Genomic DNA, 24,343 nt, shown 5'->3' on the forward strand with positions numbered 1-24,343 from the left:
AATGGACTGTTACCCAAAATTGAAGAAGTGGTTGTTCTTACAGTGTCATTGTTGCGTACAATGTCTCTAGAAATATGTGTAAAGTGACTCTGTGGTAACATGGAAGGAAATTGCTGTAGTCTGATGCAGTGGCTTCATTGAGCAATGCTGAATCAAATGCATGTAACATCAGAGCTGGTTATTTTCCATCCAGCTTTGTCAATCACTCCTTTCCTTTGCTACCGACTAATCTCAGTTTACTGCTGTTATATAAAGAGGGTGCCAGGCAGATATTTGCCTCCAGCACAGACAGAGAGTGTTGTGTTCTTGGCAAAAGGGAGTGGTATTTATTACTCAGAAGTCTTATGATAAATAATACAATAGAAAATACCTTACCTATGAACCCAAATAGGCAAAAATGTTTCAGATTCAGAGTGAAATGCAAATGTTTCACCTTGCCTTCTATCAGGATGTCTATATAAAGGAAAGAAACACATGGTAAAATATGGCAGTCTTGGATCACTGATGTAAAGATCAATAGTGTAATGAACCCCACATGTTTCAGCCTAAACTGGTTACATTGATCTGGATGTCCATGACAAATATGACTTGAATTAGACACATAAGGAAATACATTGTATGGTGCAGGTATTCATATTTTGTCATTAAATTGTGTTAATTTTGACACAAAAACTTGAACTGAGCTGAATAATGACATTGTCTTCTGTAGAGCTGCTTTACAGCTAAATTGAATTAGTTTAATAATCGATGAACTTGCAACATGTTATTGAACTAACCTGAATCAACATTAAATCGTCAATACGTCAAATAATTTAGTTATATCACACCTCAAGACATTCAGATGTTGTATTTCAAGACATTTGTCAAATTTCTGTCCTTAAAACGCTCTTGTGTGTAGGAATAATTTCTTACGAATTTCGTTCCACGCTTACTAATTTCAAAATTTAATTTTAGAGCTAGTACCGGAGGCTTGCGTGAATTACCTGAGTCTGTGCATTTGGGTTTGACATTTGAAGTAAAGTAGTAACTGAAATCAATTGGCGGAGTGATATGGGCATGTAATGCGGTCAAGACCTGCCTGGAACTACTTTAGCCCTTAGAACGTCCCTCAACCAATCAGATGCAAGCATTCTTCAGCCCCCGTAGTACAAAGCGCTGTACATAAATAAATGTGAAAAAATGTTAGTGAAGAGTTCACGCCACTGAAAGATCATCTACACATCTGTCCCGAGAGTAAAGATGGATAAATTCCCTCAAGATGAAACAAGCCTAAAGATGCGCTACCTGTACTCACGCTCTATACCTGTAGTAAAATTCATCTTTGAGTTTGGGGGGGGGGGGGGCTTTCTTTCTTTCTCTCTTTTCCCCCTTCATTCATTCGTTCATTTATTCATTAATTCAATTATTCATTATTTTATTTTATTTTATTTTATTTTATTTTATTTTATTTTATTTTATTTTATTTTATTTTATTTTATTTTATTTTGAAGAAGAAGAAAAAAATCTCCTTTATTTTAAGACTTTTATTTTGAAGGGTTGTCAGTGATGCCGCTGTTGATCTCTGGATTCAACGGCCCGTGATCATCATCATCACCGTTAGTCTGACAGACCCTCCGCTCAGCTGTGGGCAGGTCGATGGAGACCCACAACTGGTGATAGCGGCGTTTATTTTTTATATAATCGAGGATCCTTAACCGCTCGGATAGAGATGTCCACACAGGGACACACGAATCCAAACTCGTCCGTGAATAATTACAGCATGAATTCTACACAAAACGGAGGCGGAGCGGCAGCGGCGTCCTGTCAGAACGGTACGGGATTAAAGCGAAACCACTTAAGCTAACATGCTAAAGCTAACGCGAATATCACATTCAAAAGCTGAGATAACAGGCTGGCTAAGTGTTAGGCTAAGACGCTAATGGCTAAACGTACGTGCTAAAATGCTAAAATCACATTCAAATCCACTTTGAAAAGCTAAGATAAGTTAGCAAGCTAAAGGCCTGAGATTGAGGCCAAGCTAAAGCACTTGTCATCTTCGTCTTTAAGGCGGAGACATCGACCTCTACAGATCACAATAGAATGATATTTTCTATACCTGTCATTAAAGTCACATAGCAGCTGTCGGTATGTTTTAATGAATATTAATTTCAGTCAGTTTGTTGTCATCTCCTGTCCTTAGCCCGTTAGCGGCTAGTTTAGTTCAGGTAGCTTGGTTGTTCTTTCTGTCGTTTTAAAAATCTTTAAGGTCCGGATTATTAATTAATCTCATAAGATATTGTCATGTGGTTGGTCTGAATTAGGAACTGACATATGTCACTGTCTTAATCAGATGTATCATATTTGTGGTAAATTAAGCTCGCAGAATAAACGTGTGATAAACATTGATTAGATATTCCCAACAAAACAACATTTCCATGTAATATCTTAACTTGTCTTAACGGTAATTTGCCAATGCCTTTTGTGGATTTATGAATGTGAGCTGTATATTTACATCATGCTAATATAATCTGACTGTGTTCTTATTGTTAAATTGCATAAAATGAAGTAATATCAGTATGGTTTGTATTTTCTAATGTGCATCTTACCGTTTTTTAACATGACGTGAGTCACGTGACAGGTGAATGTTGTCGAATTGTAGTCATTTAGTAATAAAGTCAGAGAAAGATCTGTGCAAATTGTCTTTTGAACATGTTAATATCATACTAGTATCTATTTAAGTAAGTTACCATGGATTACAATGCAGTGTAGTTTTAGTAGCCTATACATTGATTAATCTGAATATCTGTTTTTTTATTATATTTTCCGTTTTAATTTTAATTTTAGTTGAAATCCTAGTACTTTTGTGTGTTTTTTGTGATTTTTTTTATATTGGTTTACATTTATTTTTTTTAATATGAATATATTAACTTTTATTTCAGCTTTTGCTTTAGTTATTGTAGTGCATAATGTTAAACTAAATATAATGTTTAATATAATCCCAATGATGTATAATATAATCACAGACAGACTCGATGATGTCGAGTGTTGTCAAACTAATTGTGCATACAAAAATCTTACAATTATAACAATTAATGGCTAAATGAATTTTTGGAAATGGAAATGCATATTTCCTACTGACACACAACAGCATAAGATATAAATAAATGGCTTAACATTTTTTTGGTGGGGTGAAAATACTAACATGCATGCATAAGACTTTTGCACAGCACTATATATTGTTAGACATGTATTATTATTATATTTCAGTTAACAGTTATTTTTTATGGTTTGAGTTAACTATATTAACCTTGTTACCATGTAAATACAGTGTATAAATATGATAAATAAATGATATAAGAATATGGTAGTCATTCAATAATGTGGTATTACCATCACTCTACTTATTTGTAAGGCAAATATAGAATTATGTGAGTTTCAACTGCTGTTGGATTTCCTAGGTCGATTTGTATAAAACTTGTTATTCGACTAATGACAAACGTGTGTTTGTCACATTTGCATGTCATTTGCATGGCAATCTCACAAATCAAATTGATGTTGTTTTTGACAGGTCCGGGACAGTCGTTCCCTGCCATGTATCCCGCATCCAGCTATAGTTCTGCTCCGCCCACTGGTTACCCCCCCATGGCGGGACACAGCGCTCCTCCGACTGGAAAAATCCCAGTTTTGGGCACAGACTATAGTGGGAACTACTACCAGAACAGCTCAGGGCCGTCGCTGTACGCAGCAGCACCAGGATCGCAGCCACCTGCACATCAGTACTCCTCCTCGAATGTCCAGCAGACTGCGCCGTACACTATGCCAGCCGGGTATTACGGACAGGCGTATAGTCACCCCTCACAGGGTCAACCCCAACCCCAACCTCAGCAGGTGCAGCCCAGCTTGGTGACACCAGCCAGTGGCAACAACCTCGGCGCCCCGCTGTACCCCATCGTTTCTTACCCATCAGCCCCTGGGAGCAGTCAGTACGGCACGCTGAGATCCTCTCAAACTGGTGCAGGGCAGCCGCCCGATTCAACGGTAATGCCACCGCCACCTACCCTGAGTTCTTTGCAACAGCATTCCCAAGGGAACGGGGCCACACCCACACCAGCTCACCTGGGATTCGGAGCTCCGCCTCTCAGCCAAACGGCCACTGTCAATGGCCAATCGAATGCAGGTTGGTTTGAATGCATTTCATCCTAATGCTCTATGCACACGATCTTTAAAGGTCTAGGAGATGGAGTGCAAACATTCAGAGATCGCTCCACTGCTGGTAGATTGGGAAAAGCAGAAAGAACCATGAATAGACTACAGCAAGTGTTGGAAACGTGATCATTTATTACACAAAAAGCCAAAGCCGCTAGATATAGCGAGTGAGCTATGTACAATGTAAATGAGAACATACAATGCCACCAAATATAACAAAATAATTCCCCAAACCTCTAACCTAGTAAAAGAAAATGTGGAAAATAAACCGAATTCTTCAGCGTATCCGACGTAAGCGCACACTTCTTACCTAGTGTGTCTAACACCTGACATTACTACGGGCACAATGTACAAATGCACAAATGTGCGTATATCGCCCACATAACATTAAACTCAGAACATCGGCATAAAGCACAACTAACACTAAGGAAATGAATGTTAGACTACAAATGGGATTCGATTAATAATTACTGATACAAAGTATGCAACTCAGGACACTGAACACACACACACACACACTGCTTCCAAACGAGACGTGCTGGAAGTCTTTTAAAGCAGCGGGGCGACAGCAGATTGGACTCAGAAGAGCCGCCCTAATGATGATTGACAGCTGACACGGCCATGGAACCTGAGAGCGAAATAGCTAATAGGAGACATACAAGAGAGGGAGGGAAAAAACAAAAACACAACAACAAACACGCATAGAACGTAACAACAGTCAAACCAAAATGTATTCAGAGACACCTTCAACATTTCTCACATTATCACAGTTTATTCGCTATAGTTTAGAAAATGGTGATAAATATGAGTTTGAATCAGTTGATATTTGACTGGTTTTGTCCGTCCTTCTGTTAGACTGTCTCACACATGAATTATGTTGAATATCTGTCAGCTGTTAAATTTAACTACACAATTAGATAATACCAGTTTAGCTCAACCAATGACCAAGCAATGCTTCATTGTGTTCAGTCTGTGTGTAAAAAGAGCATTAGCAATTAAAGAAAACACACTTCAGCAAAACATGATCAGCTCAAAGTGACTGAATCATTTTTGGTCCCAAATGTTACTGATAGTCTCTGTATGAAGAATTATTGGGTATAATATGTCACAGTTTACTTTATTTTGCTCTCCTCACTTACATAAATGATATATAGTGTCCTGCACACACTAGTAAAATGCTTTGACTGCATCTGTTCATGCAAAAGAATGGAATTAATGCTCATATCAATTGTATTGATTGTTTTAACCGATGTATTTATAGTTCAACAACACTACAACCAAAACCTCCAGAATCCCATGAGCCATCATTACGGCGGGGCCGCTCCCGGCAGAGAGGGCCCTGAGAAAGAGAGAGCGCCCTCAGGAACCCCAGGCACTTCTGTGCATTCTTCACCACGACACCATCCCGGTACGAAACATCTTTCACACATTAATCGACAGTTAGCCGTTTCATTTCTTCCAGCAGGCTCTGTATTTTTACATTATTTGTGTCTTGTTTATGTCTTGTTTTGTTTTTTATTAAAGCTGCAGCTACAGTAGTCAACATTTGAAGTAATTATAATAATTAATAACATATTAATTAATAATATGTACGTATATAATTTACATATGAATAATTATAATAGTTATTTACGTATTTAATATTTATTTTATAACAATTATATACTATTTAAAAGTATTTTGCATCATGCTTGTTGCTGTACTTCCTTTAAATTTACAGTGAATTAATATAAAATACACATTTTCTTGCTGTAATATGAGTTGTTTATTATTAAATTAATATTTATATATTCAATACATTTGAAGTGGATCAAAACCTTACATCAAAGTTATACATGAATTTAATCAGCTCTTTGAAGAAACACACTTAAAGTCTTTCTCACAACTTCAGGAACAATTTGATCTTCCCTCAAGTGATTTTTATAGATATTTGCAAATTAGGCATTACATTACAAACCATAAGGAAAAAGAGAGAATTGGCAAAATCCCAAATGGCATAGAACAATATTTTATCACAATTTCAGAAAAACGTCTCCCTGTTGGTAAACATGTTTCTCATCTTTATAAAAGATTGTTAACAGACATGGTTGGAAACACTTATAATATTAAGGAAAAGTGGGAAATAGAAGCTAATACAGTAATAGAGGATGAGTTATGGGATAAACTCTGTTATAGGTGCCATAAGGGAATTAATAGTCAACAGTGGAAGGAATTCGACTGGAAAATTAAAATACGTTATTTTCATACTCCTCTGGTTATTTTAAATTTTGTAAAAGACCCCTCTGCAGCTTTGTGCTGGAGACAATGTGGTAAAACAGGTGACCATACACATATATTTTGGGACTGTCCAGTAATCCTTGAGTATTGGAAAAATATTAAAAAAGAAATAGAGAAAATTGTAAAAAGAGAAGTTCCCTCAAATGTAAGTTATTTCTTATTGGGTGTTATATCGGTTGAAGTTTTCAATGCTGACCAAAGATATATTTTACGTGTATTACTACTAATTGCCAAAAAAACCATTACGGCTAATTGGAAATCTGTGAAATCACCAACTGTAACTGAATGGAAACAGCGACTAAAGCAGATGTATATGATGGAAAAAATGACTGCATCGTTACAATTGAAAACTGACCTTTTTAATCAGAGATGGCACATGGTTAAAGAATATTTAAATCTATAAATTATTATTATTATTATTATTATTATTTTTTTTATTTATTTATTTATTTATTTATTTATTTATGTTATTTATTTATTTTTATTTCATTATAGGGCTGTATATTATTGTATCATGTTTGTTGAGATGTGAACATGCATATTAGGTGCAGCAATATATATATATATATATATATATATATATATATATATATATATATATATATATATATATATATATACAGAATATTTGTATTTATTATTATTTTTCTCTGTATTATATTTGTTATTTTATCACTTGTCTCAGATAATGTTCTTTTTGTTTTGTTCTGTGGAAAAAAATATAAATAAAAAGTTAAAAAAAAAAAAAAAAAAAATTATACATGAATTACAACAATACCCGTTCTTGTCTTAGGACAACTTTGATTAACTTTTTTGATCCACTTCAAATGTTGACTACTGTATAGGCTATTGATAATCAATTAAGCTGTAATTCAGAATTTTTTTTTTTTTTTTTTTTTTTTTTTTTAAAGTTTGAACTTTATTTTACAGTATGTGCTTTTGCGTGTACTTATAGTGTACTTGCCTAAGAAAGTACTGGGTAATATAAGGTAACTATGGGTTAAGGTTAGGTTTTGTAGTAGGGTTAGGGTTAGTACCTAGTTATTGCCCATTATTTGTATATTTAGTATATTTGTATAACCCATATAGTTATTTTAATAACTATAATAAGTACATATGTTTTACAGGACTGTAAAATAAAATGCTACAAAAGAAAAGAAATCCACATCTTGCTAGGGCTGCACGATCTGGGGAAATAAATCTAATTGTAATTTTCCCCCCCAAAAAATTGCAATTAAAAATGTTTTTAAAAAAAGCTCCAGGTTTTTTGAGCTGCACAATTTGTCCTAATTTTTTACATATGACTATAAAAAATAAGAATAATTATGATGATTATTGTTATTACTCAATACAAATATTAGACGAAATAAGACATTTTATTATTGTAATATTTCACTGTAAAATAATAAATAGTTTTTAAGAAAAATAAAATAATTTTATTTTACAGTACAACTGTACAATTACAGTACTAATATTTATAGATCACGATTAATCACAGAAAATGTATTTGATTAATTGAGTTAATTTTTTTAATCAACTGACACAAATTTATATATATATATTATCTGTGGTTAGTGTCATGCATGGCATTACAATTTTTTAAAAAGGCATTAAAAAGCATTAAATTTAATTTGAAAATACATCCTAGCGGAAAAAAAAACGCATTAGCACTGTAAAGTGACATCGTCGGCTACTGTTATTGTCTATTTTTATCTACTGAGTTTATTTGATCTATGTTGGTGTGTCATTCCTGACAGGTTGTGTCTCTTCTGATGATTCTGTGATGATGTTTTTTATTTCTTGTGTGTCGACAGAGAGTTCGTCGTATCATTCCACATGCTTTTCTGACTCGTTCATCTCTTTCTTTGCGTTTTCTTTGCATCACGTCATCATGTGCTGCTAGTTTTTGGGTCATGTTAGTGTCATCCTCGTGTGAGATTTGGGTGGGAGAAGCGCAGAACTCCAGCTCAGTTCTCGTCCTCTCCTTCTGTACTCAACCCGTGTGTTGTCTCTGATGGTTGCTGTATTTCAGGACTGCTGTACGGTGACCGTGGGGTGAATAACGCCGTTAGCTCGGCCGCGGGCGATCACTCCTCATCCAGTTCTGACCATGAGGAAGAGGATGAGGAGGATGAGGAAGCAGGTCTGCTTTCGCTTTTTCATTCTTCCACTCACTTCCCTTTCTCACTTAGTTGTTCCTTCATCCCTTCATCTCACATTTGTCTTTTTCCATCCCTACATGGTCCTTCCCGTTTTAAAAATGATTAATACACACTTTCTGCTGTCTTTAACTGATTTATATATCTCATTCTTCCAAGTTATTCATTCACTTGAAGTCTACAATTCCCATAAAACATACACACGTTCATTTATTTATCTTGCTTTTCTGATGACCTTCACTGAGCAACCTCAAGTGTACATAAACATTACTAGCGTACTGTATAGTATTTGCTTCATACTATTAAATTCATTAATATTTATGAATTCATACTATTCAATTCATAAATATACGCATTTGTTTATTTATTTATAAGTATGCGTGCAATGATAAATATTTCAAGCCATACTATGCTTCATTTGTCACATGACCTCATTAAAATGCATGTTTAATGGTGCATTCATATTACACTTACTCTAATTACAAGTTTCTGACTTGTAAAAACCATTAATCTCATAAATAATGTTCTCATAGTGCTTACTTCTCCCTTTGACTTATAGGAAATCAACCAAAATAGCAGCAGTTTCAAGTCAAGTCAAATTTATCCATCTATATATTAGGGCTGGGTAAAAAATATCGATTTCTCGATTTTAATCAATTCTCATTTTTACGAACCGATATCGATTCTTAAATCCCAAGAATCGATTAGTCATCCTGTTTTCAGTTGATGAATGAATATAACATTGTAGCGCGCATCCCATCCAATAAATCGCAATAATCTTTGTGCTTTGTTACTATTGATATGAAACAAAGTCTCAGATTTCAAATTATGTCCATTTTCTTATGAAATTCAAAAATATAAATACCGTTTTGGTCACTCTGGCTCAGCTCTAGAGAAGCAGCAGCGCACATGATCTTCTCTTCCGCCTTAATAATACCAGTTACTGCGCGAAAATAAACATGAATGAGCATCTGAAAGTGAGTTAAAAGGTAGAGTACAACTTATCGAAATCCGTATCATGTGACATGGAATCGCCCAATCAGTGTTTCAACCGTGGAAAGACGTCAGTAATTCAGCTTGTAAACAATGTCATGTAACGTCACATTTACCTCAGAAAAACCATATCCAGTGACCATAAACTCGTTAGTCAGCTAGAAAAATTAACTCTAGACAGGAGCATTTTGCTAAATATATGCACCATATTACATATTCATTATAATTTTGTTCTTCAATTTTTAATGCATGTTTAAATAAATCTGACAGGTTTTTATGACAGCCACCATTTAAATGTTTGTATTTCACATAACTTTATCATTATAAAAATAAATAAAAGTGTAATTTAAGAGTTTGTATACAAATCAGTTAATTTTTCCTTCAATATTATAGTAGGCTAATGAAGCCTAGTAGGCTACCACTGACTCCCATAGTTTACAGCATTAGTTCAGAGATTTGTTTTCCTTGAGAAAATTTGCCATGTATTGTACCTGATATCCAAAATAATCCATATTGAATCGAATCGAATTGCAAGCTTGTGAATCAAAATCGAATCGAATTGTGAAATTTGTGTCAATACCCAGCCCTACTATATATATATATTCACATTTTTCAAAACATTTACAAAATCATGATGTTAATGTTTATAATATCTGCAATATTATTACATTTTACAATGATACAAGCAATCAGTCAAATTTTCAATATAATATAAATCGCTTTACGTGAATGTACACCCAACTTTTAATATATCGCTGGGTGTTTATATTTGTTGCATTTTTTGATAATATACCAGTAACACACACACACACACACACACACTATTTTCATTTAGTAGAGATTATAGTGGTGAATTATTGATGGAATATTTTAATAGATGTTAAAAGTCTTTGGTGTCACCTTTAGTTTATTCATCACATTGGAAAAGGGCAGTCAGGTTGAGCGCACATTTTGTACTGTACATTTTGCCAAATTTAGTTAGCTGATCTGTACTTTTTACTTATGTAAAGCACACACAAGGGCTTTTCAGACTAAAAGTAATCGTACTAAACCTTGCGTTTAACTCTGGGTAAAGGAGCGTTTCAAACTTGTAATTTAGAAGCGGGGTTAGCGCTGCGTTTTAACAGGGTTATGAAACCCTGCTCTGTTAACCCCGCATCGCTCTGCCAAACGTGTAGTGTGAATCTATGCCGTGTTAAAATGATACGACTAGATGATTAGCAACAGACAGCCAATCGTGTGCCTCATATTCACGTGCGTTGACCTGTATATATAAACGGGGGGCCCTATTTTAATGATCTAAGAGAATGGTCTAAAGCGCAGGGCGCAAGTTCACTTAGGGCGTCCGAATCCACTTTTGATAGTTTAACGATGGGAAAAATGGTCGGTGCTCCCGGCGCATGGTCTAAAAGGGTTGTCCCTATTCTCTTAATGAGTAATGGGTGTGTTTTGGGATTTATGTGCGTTAAACAAATCAGAGTCTCATCTCCCATTCCCTTTAAATGCCAGTTGCGCTCGCGCCATGGCGGATTCGCTATTTACATGACGGAATTTGATAGTGGAAAGACCGAACCGCTCCATAGCGCAAACGGATCCGCTCGTGCGAGAGGTAAAAGTGCGCAAGCAGAACATCTACGGGACAAGCCGGACTTTAGACCAGGTTTCAGTTGGTCAATGGCTCAGTCTATTTCTGTTCCTCAAAATAGCAAAGCAGAACATCTACGGGACAAGCCGGATTCCACCATATCTTTATGTACACAATAATAATCTTTTACATTGTAATCCTTTTATTTTTTAATATTTGGCATGTTTGTGTGCTGCTGTGCGTCCCTGTGTGTGTAATAAGCAGAGTGTACGTGCGTTGTGGACCCGCCTATAGGCGCACATTACTAACATGCTCTTTAAATAACTAAAAAAATATTGCGCCATTGACTTTAGACCAGGGTTTCAGTTGGTCAAAGGCTCAGTCTATTTCTGTTCCTCAAAATAGCGACGCTCCAGCAATGCGCCAGAACACACACTCGTTCTCAGACCAGCAGCTCATGGGCGCACAAATGGGCGCAAATGCATTTGCTATTTAAACAACGTGGCACAGGACGTGAAAATGATAACTGCGTCGGGCTGAAACTAGCAAAAAAAACCTTGCGTCGCGCTTGTCGCTGCATTGCACCGGGTGTATGATGGGGCCCAGGGTCATTTAAAGGTTCAAGGGGGGAAATGTCAAACGACGACGGAAAATGCATCAGTTGGAGTGAAGAAGAGACCGTTTCATTCATACCTTTTATATTCTGAAAAGTCCATTCAGAAACAAATTGATAGTACAGTTGGCAATGTGTAATATGAAGACGCGCAATACTAGAGCAGGTCGTGTGCAGCATTCGCCAAATTAATGATTCCGGTTACCCAGTATTGACTATTTCAAGTGTGAGAAGTGCTATAAACTGCTAAAACATCATGGACTGACATGCTCTTGATGTCTCTGAAGGTCTTGATGTCTCTCCTGTATCCCTCTGGCTCTCTTTTCTCTGCTCATCCACAGACCTGAAGAACAGCAATTGTTTTCACTCTAAATAGTCAAAATGTTGATCATGCAAACACACTTCTCTCAGAACCAGTTTCAGGAGTGATGAGAAATGTGTTTCTACTTCCCCCGACGACTCATGCCTTTCGTCTGAGTCTCACACACTCCCACACACTCGCACACACACATATGCTCTTTTCCTGCAAGAGGAAGTTGTTGTTTTTTTTTGTAAAGGCCCAGACAGCTTGTGAACACAAACAGAAAGTCTCATATTTACTGGGCTAGATGTGTTTTTATCTGTTATTTGTCATTATATTTTAGCTGTTCTTTTGAAATTAAACTATTTTAAATATCGTATACATGTATTTGTTAAAACCCCCAATTAGAGTCAGCTTCTTAAGGCCTACAAAAACTGAATTAAATTATTTCCAATCTTAAAACTATCAAATGTTTGGAATAATTAATGTTTTTTTATTGTTTTTGAAAAAAGTCTCTTCTGCTCACCAAGGCTGAATTTATCTGATCAAAAATACATTAAAAACAGTAATATTTGTGTCAAAATCATTTGAACATTCATATCAATATCATTTCAACATTTACTAATACATTTTAAATGGATACGTTTTAATTTTTCTTTTATCTGTTAACCTTAGTTAATGTACTATAAAATAACAGGAATGATCAAGGTACAATTGTATTGCTCAAATATATATATTTTTTATATTGCATATAGTGAATGAAAGCTAGCTAATACATCCTTGTTAACAAATGGGACTTGCCTATGAAATTTACGTATGTTTCTAGGTTATAGCTAAAGAAACCTGTAATATTTAAATGTTTAAATTATTTTCTGTAGAATTCGTTCTGTAGAACTTCTCATTTTAATATATTCATATTTACATATTTATTTCATTTAGCATATTTCAGTTCAGCACTGTTTTACTTGGAGTGTTGTTTGTTTTTAATACAGTATCCATTTTAAAAATATCTGTTTAATCGGTTATCGGCACGTACGGTCAAACCTAGTTATCGGTATCAGTAAAACCCACTATCGGTCGACCTCTAGTATTGTGGTAGTGTATATACACAAATATGAAGCATCAAATCATCATATTAGAATGATTTCTGAAGGACCATGTGACACTGAAAGACTGGAGTAATGATGCTGAAAATTCAGCTTTGATCACAGGAATAAATTACACTTTACTATATATTCACATAGAAAACAGCTGTTTAATACATAATAATATTTCACAATTTTACTTAAAACATTTTCTGTATTTTAATTAAACAAATAAAAATATGATCAGTAAGTCATGGCAACTTATGTTTTTACATTAACACAATTTAAGGAGATTTACGTCAATTTAAAATAATTTAATAATTTAATGTACAACCAAGTCATATTAATATTTCACAATATTAATGTTTCACTGTATTTTTGATCAAAGAAATGCAGCCTCTGTGAGATACAGAAGATACTTCAAAAACATTAGAAAATCTTAAAGGGGTCATATAATGGTACATGCACTTTTACAAGTTGATTGTACTGAAATGTGTGTTGTACACAACCATCATAAAATTATAAAAATCCATCCAGTGTTTTTTTTTTTAATATCCTTATGTTTTCCCCCCATCTCAAATCAAGCCGTTCGATTTTGTGACGTCACAAAATCGACGCCCCTCCCACGATTGTTGATTGACAGCAGCGTTTCAACACAGACCCGCCCTCGCTCGTGAGCGAGCTGTCAATCACAGTCCGCGCGCACCGGCGCGGTCATTGTTGATACGCTGAAGCACTGTCTATGAGCAGAATGGCGTCTAAGCGATTGTGGTGTTCTGTTCTTGGGTGTAATAAGGAACACAGCAGTCGTTTTGATGTTCCTAAATCCGAACCGCTGAAGACGCAGTGGCTGAGTTTGTTTTCGAAGGGAATATTCCCCACGATCAACGTCAGTGCTTTCATGTTTGCGCGAATCATTTCACACACCAGACTGCTTTACAAACGAGGTCAATATAAAGCTGGTTTTGCTAAGAAGCTGCTCCTGAAAAAAGGATCGGTACCAACTATTCGTGTTCCTGCTGAACCTCCAGAAGAAGAAGTGAGTGTAACATTTTATTAACCTTTATATTAATCTTTGCAAATCGCTAGCTGCACGCTTCACGATGAATGCGGCTGTTTACACTCAGGGTACATTACGGCATGTTTTCTATGTACGACGTTCTCAATATAATTCATAATCCCACGTTTATAATGAACAACGCGTTATGGTTATTGTGTTATTAAAACTGAGCAAAGCTCATTATCATTTAAAGACATGCACTTAAACGGCGTGCTGAATACAGAGCTGTTTTTGACCAGGTAAAATTAGTGTTTTCTTACAATACTAATGAGAATTTTTAATTAAAGTATATTACAAACTTTTAATTTAAACCCTAAAGAATCATATTAGCTTGTACAAAAATGGCATTATATGACCCCTTTTAATATTTTCAAACTTTTGGCCGGGTTTTGCTGTAACATCACTCAGCTCAGAAATCAGTGGAAACTTGACCGGATCAGATTCTCTGGACGAGCACCGGCACCATTTCAGTCTCCAGTTAATGGACTGGTAATCTTGGTAACCCGGTTTGCTCCTGCTTTATTCAGAAGTGTGTGTGTGTGTGGGGGAGTGTATATGGGCAGACTCTATTTTTAGCTCTACATTATGAAGTGTGTGTCGGGGTGCAGTGTTTGGATGTGTCATGTTCAAGCCTGCTACTGATTCATCATCACACACTCCAGAGGTTTCATCATCCTCTCTGTGAGAAACGTCTCCTTTCTTGGACTTCTTGCCTAAAATAACATTTCATGTGTCCTCTTATATTCTTCAGTTATAAAGTGGATGTTTTATTCCCATCCGTTGTTGAGTTCAGACTGCTGATCCAGTGAGGTAACAGATTAAGCGCAGGATAACAGGGGTTTAGCCAATCACGGGCCCTCTCTCTCTCTCTTTCTGTCTCTGTGGTCTGGTTTCAGTAGTTGTGTTATGGAGGATTAGTATTAGGTTAATCTGTGCTGAGGTCTTCTTCTCTGAGTCCCGATTCTGTGATATCACTGAATATCAGAGAGGAAATTGGACATGTAGCTTTAGCTTACATACACAGCATTAGAGCAGTTGAGTTTGTTCTGTGTTGGGTGGGTTTGATCGGCCTATTCAACGGAGATTATTATTGGTATTAAGGGCCAATCAGTATCCATAAAGACCTTTAGCTGGGCAATATTGCTTAAACTCATCTTTATGTTTGTTTTTTCATTTAAATATTTTGATATTTAGATGTTTGTGTTGGCTCTGATGTGACTTTTTATATGCGTGTATATATGTGTGTGTGTGTATTAATATATATGTTTATGTATATCTGTGTGTGTATATATACTTTTTAATGTATTTTATTATTTTCTATTGTCCTCATTGTCACATTATTCTTCATAAATCATTCTAATATGCTGATTTGCTGCTCAAGAAACATTTCTTTTATCAATATTGAAAACTGTTTTGCTGCTATATAATTTTTATGGATTTTTTAAATAGAATTGAAAGCTCAAAAGAAATATTTCTATATTTGAAATAGAAATCTTTTGTAACATTATAAATGTCTTTACTGTCACTTTTGATCAATTTAATGCATCTTTGCTGAATAAAAGTTTTAATTTCTCTCTAAAAATATCTTACTGACAACAAATAGTACAATAGTATATATAATATTTAATTATATTACATTTCAAGGCATAATATGCCATACAGTTTGAAATATTTTGAGTTGTTGAACCACTGGTTTGAACAATTAGTTGAAATGTTAGTATGCATTGAGTTTGAGTTATTTGCTGCATGCATTAAAAATGAGAACAATCCCAACCCACACGTCCCTCTCGTCTGTGTGTTTCTAAACTCTTGCAGGTGGAGACAGCTCGTCTACAACCACAGGCAGTGCCTCTCCGGTTCCCAACAGTTATGAGTCTCTGGAAGGCGGCAGTTACTCGGGTACATCCTCACAGCGCTCACAGTGACATATCAATGCCAGATCTGCACGAGAATGACTTACTGATACATATTTATCTCGTCTTTCTCTTCACATCATACAGCTCCTCCTCCCGGTGTTCCCACCAAGCAAGCTCCTCCCTTCGGATACAATTACCCAACCATGCATCCTGCTTACCAACAAAACCCCGCCCCCATACCAGACTCCTCCCCCTCACGCGGAGCATACAAACCACCAGGATACCAGCCGTACTCACAGGTACCGACAACGAATCTAGTTTGTGATATTTCAGTGTCAATTCAGTAGGGTTGGGTACTGTTCACATTTTTACCGGTACCGGTACCTGAAATTCGGTGCCGGTACTCAACGGTAATTTAGGCATGTTAAAACTCAATAACTGTAAAGAAACTAAGTAATTTGTAGAAGTGTTATTGACTTAATGCCAGAGCTGCTTTGGTCGCTGTCTGCCATTGTCTGTGATGCTTGAATATTAATAAAAACAACATTTTTAGTAATAAAAAATAAATAATTTCTATTAAATGTTTTGTTTTCCACAAATTCTGTGTTTCTAGTAATCAAATTAAGACATAAAACATTAATTTAATTGATCTTTTTTATGAAATTAAACTTTTTTTTGTCAAACAACATGCGGCACAACTGAGCTTTATACTGTTACAATTACAACACAGAAGAAAAAGTGTGATTATTCCTTAAAAAATACATTTTTGATCATTTATTATTATTAGCGTTAGTATTATTAAATTGAGATATCTAAATTCTACTATAGAATATGGCTGGGAATCACTGGGTACTTCACGATACAATACGATACGCGATACATTGTTCACGATACCGATAATATCACGATATGGCGATACTGCGATAATCGATATATTATCAGTAATAACTCACAATATATCATGTTTTAAGAAATAAAAAGATTTTTTTTTTTTTATTAGGAAAATGAATCTCCATTTCGTTTTTGGATGAAACACAATAACAAAAACAACTTGTGTCTTATCAGTTGCAACAAAACAGTCACAGACACTATTTTTGTTTTGCTGCAGATGATTTTTTTCACTCGGGAGAAATCGAGTGGAATCGGTGATGCTCGCATGGTCGCGGCTCGTAGCGTGTGAGAGGAATTACAAGCCGAGCCGAGCACGTTACAAGCACCTCCCGATAATTTTTAAACATGTTTTTTCACCAGCTGTCCCCTATTGCCAAATCATACACAACCACGTCGATGGGGCTATACCTCAGTGGCAGCAACCATACAGCATGCGCATACACTGTCACTGTCACACACACACACACACACACTTTTCTCTCTCTCTCTCTCCCATTCGCAACATGATGGTTTAGCGCGAAAGCCCACGTGATTGCTGCCGGCTTGGGATAAAATTCATGCAGGACAGTCGTGCCTTGTACCAGCTGCTTTGACGCGATTATCAGTTAAACTGATCTCACGACCTCCCGAGTGTCCGAACTCGCACCGTGTACGCCCGCCCTAACGGCTTTTAATATCGATACTTGGCAAGAGCGCATCGAGAATCGATCGCGGGAGAAAATATCGCGAGATATCGCCATATCGATATTTTGGCGCACCCCTACTATAGAACAGTAATATATTATCAAGTTATAACAGCTTGTGGTGAAGACCTTTGAGTTTCCGTGTGTTAATGATATAACGATAGTTTTTCTTAAATGAAACTCTAAAATGCTGATGAACTTCAGTGACTCTCAGAGCGGCTCTGGAAATGAAGTTCACGCATTCATGTTCTCATATAGTGAGGCTGAGAAACACCGCGAGCGTCACGCGTGCTTCAGTGTGTGTGTGGTAAATGAAACTCATTCACACAGAGACTGATTATGCAGGATTCGTATTTAAATAGTCTTAAGGTCCTTGCACACTGAGTCCAAAATTTTCCGTATTCGTCATTCGGTGGCTCTGAATTGTCAAAACACCTCTCAAAGTGCTTGCCACGGATGCGAAAAATGCAGAAAATCGAACCCGATCCGATTTTTTTTATGACGGACGAAAGTTTCAGAGGTGTATTTATTTTTTAACATGCAAAAATTCCGGACGAAAAATTCGGACTCGGTGTGCAAGGACCTTTACTTTCACGCCCAGATGCGTTCTCAGGTACCGATATTTGCCACCGATTGATTTAATGTGAATCGGTACTCTGTAGTACTGACAAAATTCGGTCGGTGCCATTAAAAGTACAGAGTTCGGTACCCAACCCTACAATTCAGGAAGTGGTTCATCAAAAACGTCTGTGTTTGTGTTCCCGTAGCCTTTCCCATCTCTGTCCGAGCTGTCGTCAGCTTTAGGAGGCCTCAGTGGCGTTCCTGAGCTGGATGTGGAAACCTTGAGACCAGTGAATCTACTCCAGGAGAGAAACATCCTTCCTCCCCAACGAGCACCTCCACCCGAGCCCAACCTGAGCAACGACCTTCGCAAGGTCAACTGCAGCCCCGAGTAAGAGCAGAGAGACGGCGTGTTTGTAGGATGTTGTGGTTTCACACAACAGGTGCAAGCAGAGAAACAGCTTTGTATTGTGTTAACAGTTTCTCTTTCATTCTCTTCCAGGACGTTTCGCTGTACTCTCACTAACATTCCCCAGACTCAAGCTCTGTTGAATAAAGCTCGTCTGCCTCTTGGATTATTGCTGCATCCCTTCAGAGATTTAACGGTAGGATCATGTCACCTGAGCAGAAAGCACAAATCAAACTCAACCCTTGGTCTAAAGCCCTATTCGGACGGGATTAGTGTAACATTGAGAGTAATAATTAGCAGAGCTTCTCAGTGATTTTAGTCCCATCTGAATGTGCATCTCAGTGATCATGACGGACAATGTCAGTAAAGATTACGGCGACTTTTATCTTCAGTAAAAAGGTCCGGAAAAATGACCTCAGGTGATACTAATCCCGTGCGAATAGACCCGCTGTAAATGCGTAAATTTCCTATTTAAAAGTAGTTTTCCGCGGTTTTTCCAAGTATGGAGACGCTTGAAAAAGCATCAGTTGCGTTCTAGACGCTGGGACGAGTCTGTGGCAAAACTCTGTGTTTCACACACACCATCAGATCAGAGAGAAGATCGACAGCACTTGTTAGAGGCACGAAACATCTTTTAGCGTTAGGTAAGTGTCTATTACCAACACAATCCAATCTGAAGTTCATTAATACATCGTTCGACCGGACAGAACTGTTTTATATATATAAATATAGGTTGTGTGTGTTTGCGCACGTGATATCAGGAAGCAGCGTAACACACACATGACGACAGGAGTGACGGCGGTGTGTAAATCGAGTTACTCTCCCACTTCTGCTAGTTTACTGAGATCTCTAATCCCGTGCGAATTGGCCATTAATATTACAGACGTCCTGTGGTAAAATTACATTACTCCATCTACCCTGGTAAAGTTAATCCTGTCCGAATAGGGCTTATGTAATAGTTATTGATGCTACATAACCATACAATATCATGTTTGTTTTTTTTCTTAGTGAATAATCTGAATAATGGAAATTGCATGTAAACGGGAGTGAAGAGGTTTGCTTGTGTAATTTAAATATCTTACTGCGATTTAAGTACTTGCGCATTATTGGTGACCATGTAAACTTTTGTCATAGTTATGATATCGCAACCACATTGACTCCTTTAAAATATGTCAATAAACTTTACTCTGAGTTCCCACATCTAACACATTATTTATCAGCTCTTGATAAGATTGATAAAGGTGTCATTCACCTGTTCTTATCTAGAGTTTTACTGACATTAGACCATGATAATGCAGATATAATTATGTCTTCATTAACTCTCTCTCTCTCTCTCTCTCTCTCTCTCTCTCTCTCTCTCTCTCTCTCTCTCTCTCTCTCTCTCTCTCTCTCTCTCTCTCTCTCTCTCTCTCTCTCTCTCTCTCTCTCTCTCTCTCTCTCTCTCTCTCTCTCTCTCTCTCTCTGCCTCTGCAGCAATTACCGGTCATCACCTCTAACACTATAGTTCGTTGTCGTTCGTGTCGGACGTATATAAACCCTTTCGTTTCGTTTTTGGACCAGCGCAGGTGGAAGTGTAATTTGTGTTACAGAGTCAATGATGGTAAGAGCCCTACAGATTTTTCATATGTGTTAGCATATTCCTGTTCTCATAGAGTCTCTTCTTCTCGATCAGTTCCTGATGAGTTCATGTATAATCCTGTTACTCGTTCATACGGTGAGCCCCACAAAAGACCAGAGGTCCAGAATTCAACTGTGGAGTTCATCGCCTCCTCTGATTACATGGTGAGTGTGTCTGTCTTTTAAAGAGCTTCAATGTTCCTGTTTATGCACGTTTGCTTTCCTTTCTACTTGTCATTTTTAAGGCCAGACAATTAATTTGTTGAGGTCAATTTGTAAAAAAACAAAAACAAAAAACAAAGACTGCACGCCGTCAGCGTTCTCACAGGTTCGCGTATTTGAAGTTTGTGCAGAGATAACTAATGATCTTTATCTGGACAATAACTTTATTCTAGAGCTGCTGTAAAGCCAAAACAATCTGTTACTGTAATTTCTTATTATCACTGTAAAGCTGCTGTGAAACAATCTATATTGTTAAAAGCGCTATATAAATGAAGGTGACTTGACTTTCCTTCTCTAGCTGCGGCCTCCTCAGCCTGCTGTGTACCTGTTCGTGTTGGATGTGTCCCATAATGCCGTGGAGTCGGGCTACCTGAATGTGTTTTGCCAGTCGTTATTGGACAACCTAGAAAAGTGAGATATTAGTCGTAGCTAAACTAGCATGTTTATTCACACCCACCCCTCAGATATGACGAGGCTTGTATGTGTTTCTCTGTCTCAGATTGCCCGGAGATACGCGTACACACATCGGGTTCGTGACGTTTGACAACACCGTCCACTTCTATAACCTGCAGGAGGGCCTTTCTCAGCCTCAGATGCTGGTTGTGTCTGATATTGATGGTAATCCTGTCTGATTCTCTTACTTTTCTTTCTCTGCGTTCACTGACTTTAGCTTTGCACATCAAGAGTGGCTTTTGTCTAATTAATCAGCAAAGTTTTAGCACAAAGAATTGCCCATTATTGATTGATAATAGCCACTTACACTCAAGAAATCCATTATCTTAGCCTAAAATTGGCATGATTTGATCTGTTTTTACATGAGAAGCAGCTTTTCATGTCTATATTGGCACACCACCGTTCAGACTCTATTGTCAGAAATAAAGTAGAGTACTACTAGTTTGGAAAAAGAAAAAGAAATTATATAATTTATTTATTATATCAATACATTTTTTTATTATTTTTTTAGTACTCTGTTATATTTCTAAGTGTATGTATGTGGAACTGGTAGTGTACTATTTCTCGATTATCTGAATCTACAGTGCATTAACTTTTCATGATAATGTTTATGCATTTGCCACATTATTTGGTCAAAAATCATTATTTTGTGATTTGTACTGCAAAATTATATATAGAATATAGTCTCATATTTCTGCTGCTCCTTCAATATTGAGACACTAGAAGTTGTTAAAGGATTAGTTCACCTCAAAATGAAAATTTCCTGATAATTTACTCACCCCAATGCCATCCAAGATTTCCATGTCTTTCTTTCTTTCTTCAGTGGAAAAGAAATTCATTTTTTTGAGGAAAACATTTCAGGATTTTTCTCTACAATGGAGTTGAATGGCAACCAGAATGTTGAAGTTCAAATCAATGCAGTTTCAAAGGGCTCTGAAGTGCTTCAAAGGGCTCTGCACGATCCCAGCTGAGGAATGGGGTCTTATCTGGCGAAACGATCGGTCATTTTCTAAAAAAAAGAAAAGAAAATTATATACTTTTTAACCACAATTGTTCGTCTTGCTGGTCTGCGACGCGCCACATATTACGTCATCACGTTGGAAAGGTCCTGAAATGTTTTCCTCAAAAAACTTAATTTCTTTTCCACTGAAGAAAGAAAGACATGAACATCTTGGATGGCATTGGGGTGAGTAAAATTATCAGGAAATTTTCATTTTGAGGTGAACTAATCCTTTAAACACGCTAACTAGCTTTAAAAGTGATGCCTTTTTGTCTTCAAATTAAGCTTGTTTTGCTCAAAACTATGCTTGGAAGTATGTGTAGATCCCTTTAAACTAAACTAAACGGTTTGTTAATCACACAAGGCCATATTGCTTTTTCCATTTTAATTCAAATAACTGTGCAAAAAGATGCATTGTTCTTCAATTGTTTGATTCTCTTTAGATGTTTTCATCCCGACACACGACAGTCTGCTGGTGAATCTCAAAGAGAGTAAAGAGGTTTGAATCTTATCTTTCCCCTCTCTATATTTTAAGTCCTCGTATCTTTGAGTGTGTGTGTGTGTGTGAGGTCAGCCCTGTGTTTGGGTTTCTATTTCCCGGTGTCATATCTCAGTACTGCACAAGCTTTGATATGTGACACCGTTTTTGCAGCTGCGTTATCTGTGTGTTTGTGCATGTGCTCGCAGCTGGTGAAAGACCTGCTGAACGCTCTGCCGGGGATGTTCACACACACGCGAGAGACTCAGAGCGCTCTGGGTCCGGCTCTGCAGGCGGCATATAAACTCATGTGCCCGACCGGAGGCCGAGTGTCCGTGTTTCAGACCCAGCTGCCCACTCTCGGCGCTGGACTCCTGCAGTCGCGGGAAGACCCCAACCTCAGATCCAGCACCAAGGTAACTCTCCTGAATCATCATTCAAGTTCAACAAACGCTGATCCTACATAAACAAACAAACATATCAGTGGATGCTCAGGGAAGTTTTTCAACCAGTCATAAGGGAATTAGCATTTACCTGCATAGAAATTGGCCTTCCAGTTAGAGGCATGAATAAAAAGCTCTTTTCCAGCCATAAATATTCAGGGTTTCTGCGGGTCCTTAAAAAGTCTCAAAGACTTAAAGGGGACATATCATGCCAAATGCACTTTTTTAGCCCTTAAATGCATTTTGTTGTATATTTGGAGTGTTTAGAAGTACAGAAAATATGAAATTATTCTCTTTAGGTGCTTCGTTGATATCTTTATATTCTGTTTTGGTCATATTTTTCAACCTGTTCCGATTTTTCTGTTCTCTATGACGTTTTTTGAACTATTACGTCACAGTATTTGCAGCGGAACTGCCAAATAAGGACATTGACTTCCGGCCCAACACTTCGAGCAATCCGCCATTTTTATTTCTCGCTGCAATTTTGTAGTCCAAGCTAAAGGATGCAGAAGTTATGAGAGGGTAAGTTAAAATGTTCGGTTGTTGGATGTAGTAACCCACACGCTTCATTACACCGTCTAATGTAGATGAACTGCCGCGCTTGTGACAGGGCGCATATTTAACTGAAAGAACGAGCAGAGAGAGAGACCCGGTCGCGCGCGCGCTCACTCTCTCTTCAGAGCCAGGCGAAAGTGTAAACAAGACTTCACCGTCTCCAAACTAGACGCTGTCTTGCTCTCTCTCCCTCGCACATATTAATCAAAATAAATCGACACGGTGGTAAAAGGTCGGAAGACCAAAGTTTCATGTGTAAATACAGTAACACACCATTGCGATACATCCATATGAAGACGTTGTTCTGCAGGTTCGTCGTCTTCATTTTCATCTCGCTCCGGCTCCGACTCTGGCTCGAACATGTAAGGCTGGCTGGACAAGTCTTCCGTTGTTGACATTTTGTTAATAACGTGTGAATAAAAAGTTTCTGTGCCGCTAGATAATCGTATCTCTGCTATCAAACTACAAAAATGGCCGAACGGGGTGGAGTTGAACCGAGTGTGGGCGGGGTATGAAGTGTCTCAATTGTATTTAAAGAGACCGCACCAAAACGAGTTGCTCTCAGACGCACATCAGAAAAGGGGTAGAAAAGGGGCCTGTGGAGCTATAATAATGAGGAATTCAGACCCAAGCATTGCAGTTCCGCTTTATATAGACTACAAATGTATGATTTATATGTAAAAAGGAACAATTTAAAAGCATGATATGTCTCCTTTAAAGTCAGTTCGATCAAATTAAAAATCATTAAAAGTCTGAAAGTTGGCATGAAACTGAAGTTACACTAGTCTGCAGATGCTTTAATTATCATTTTAGAAGGTCTTAAATTAGGGGACTGAAAAACAGGAAGTAGTTCGCAATGAATATGCCAAGTAATGCAGCAGTTATGTAAAGCAATTGCTTATGACATAGTGTTGATG

The 24,343-nt window shown here is 37.1% G+C and overlaps 1 protein-coding gene across 2 annotated transcripts in view; it reads left to right on the forward strand.

Annotated features, from left to right (window-relative positions):
* The first annotated feature begins 1,553 nt into the window (after positions 1 to 1,553).
* Positions 1,554 to 24,343, forward strand: part of sec24b (SEC24 homolog B, COPII coat complex component) — a 37,621-nt gene continuing 14,831 nt past the window's right edge. The window contains exons 1-14 of one of the 2 annotated variants that reach the window (XM_084132818.1): positions 1,554 to 1,811; positions 3,548 to 4,156; positions 5,447 to 5,593; positions 8,495 to 8,605; positions 16,074 to 16,157; positions 16,259 to 16,413; positions 18,456 to 18,640; positions 18,752 to 18,854; positions 20,132 to 20,258; positions 20,331 to 20,440; positions 20,796 to 20,908; positions 20,997 to 21,115; positions 22,394 to 22,449; positions 22,638 to 22,844. In XM_084132818.1, coding sequence (XP_083988944.1) covers positions 1,709 to 1,811; positions 3,548 to 4,156; positions 5,447 to 5,593; positions 8,495 to 8,605; positions 16,074 to 16,157; positions 16,259 to 16,413; positions 18,456 to 18,640; positions 18,752 to 18,854; positions 20,132 to 20,258; positions 20,331 to 20,440; positions 20,796 to 20,908; positions 20,997 to 21,115; positions 22,394 to 22,449; positions 22,638 to 22,844 — 2,229 coding nt within the window. In that variant the 5' untranslated portion in view covers positions 1,554 to 1,708. The remainder of the gene's footprint in view (positions 1,812 to 3,547; positions 4,157 to 5,446; positions 5,594 to 8,494; positions 8,606 to 16,073; positions 16,158 to 16,258; positions 16,414 to 18,455; positions 18,641 to 18,751; positions 18,855 to 20,131; positions 20,259 to 20,330; positions 20,441 to 20,795; positions 20,909 to 20,996; positions 21,116 to 22,393; positions 22,450 to 22,637; positions 22,845 to 24,343) is intronic. The other variant, XM_084132819.1, reaches the window with a different exon arrangement.

The sequence above is a fragment of the Abramis brama genome, assembly GCF_963993115.1.
Source record: "Abramis brama genome assembly, chromosome: 13".
Lineage (NCBI taxonomy): Eukaryota > Metazoa > Chordata > Actinopteri > Cypriniformes > Leuciscidae > Abramis > Abramis brama.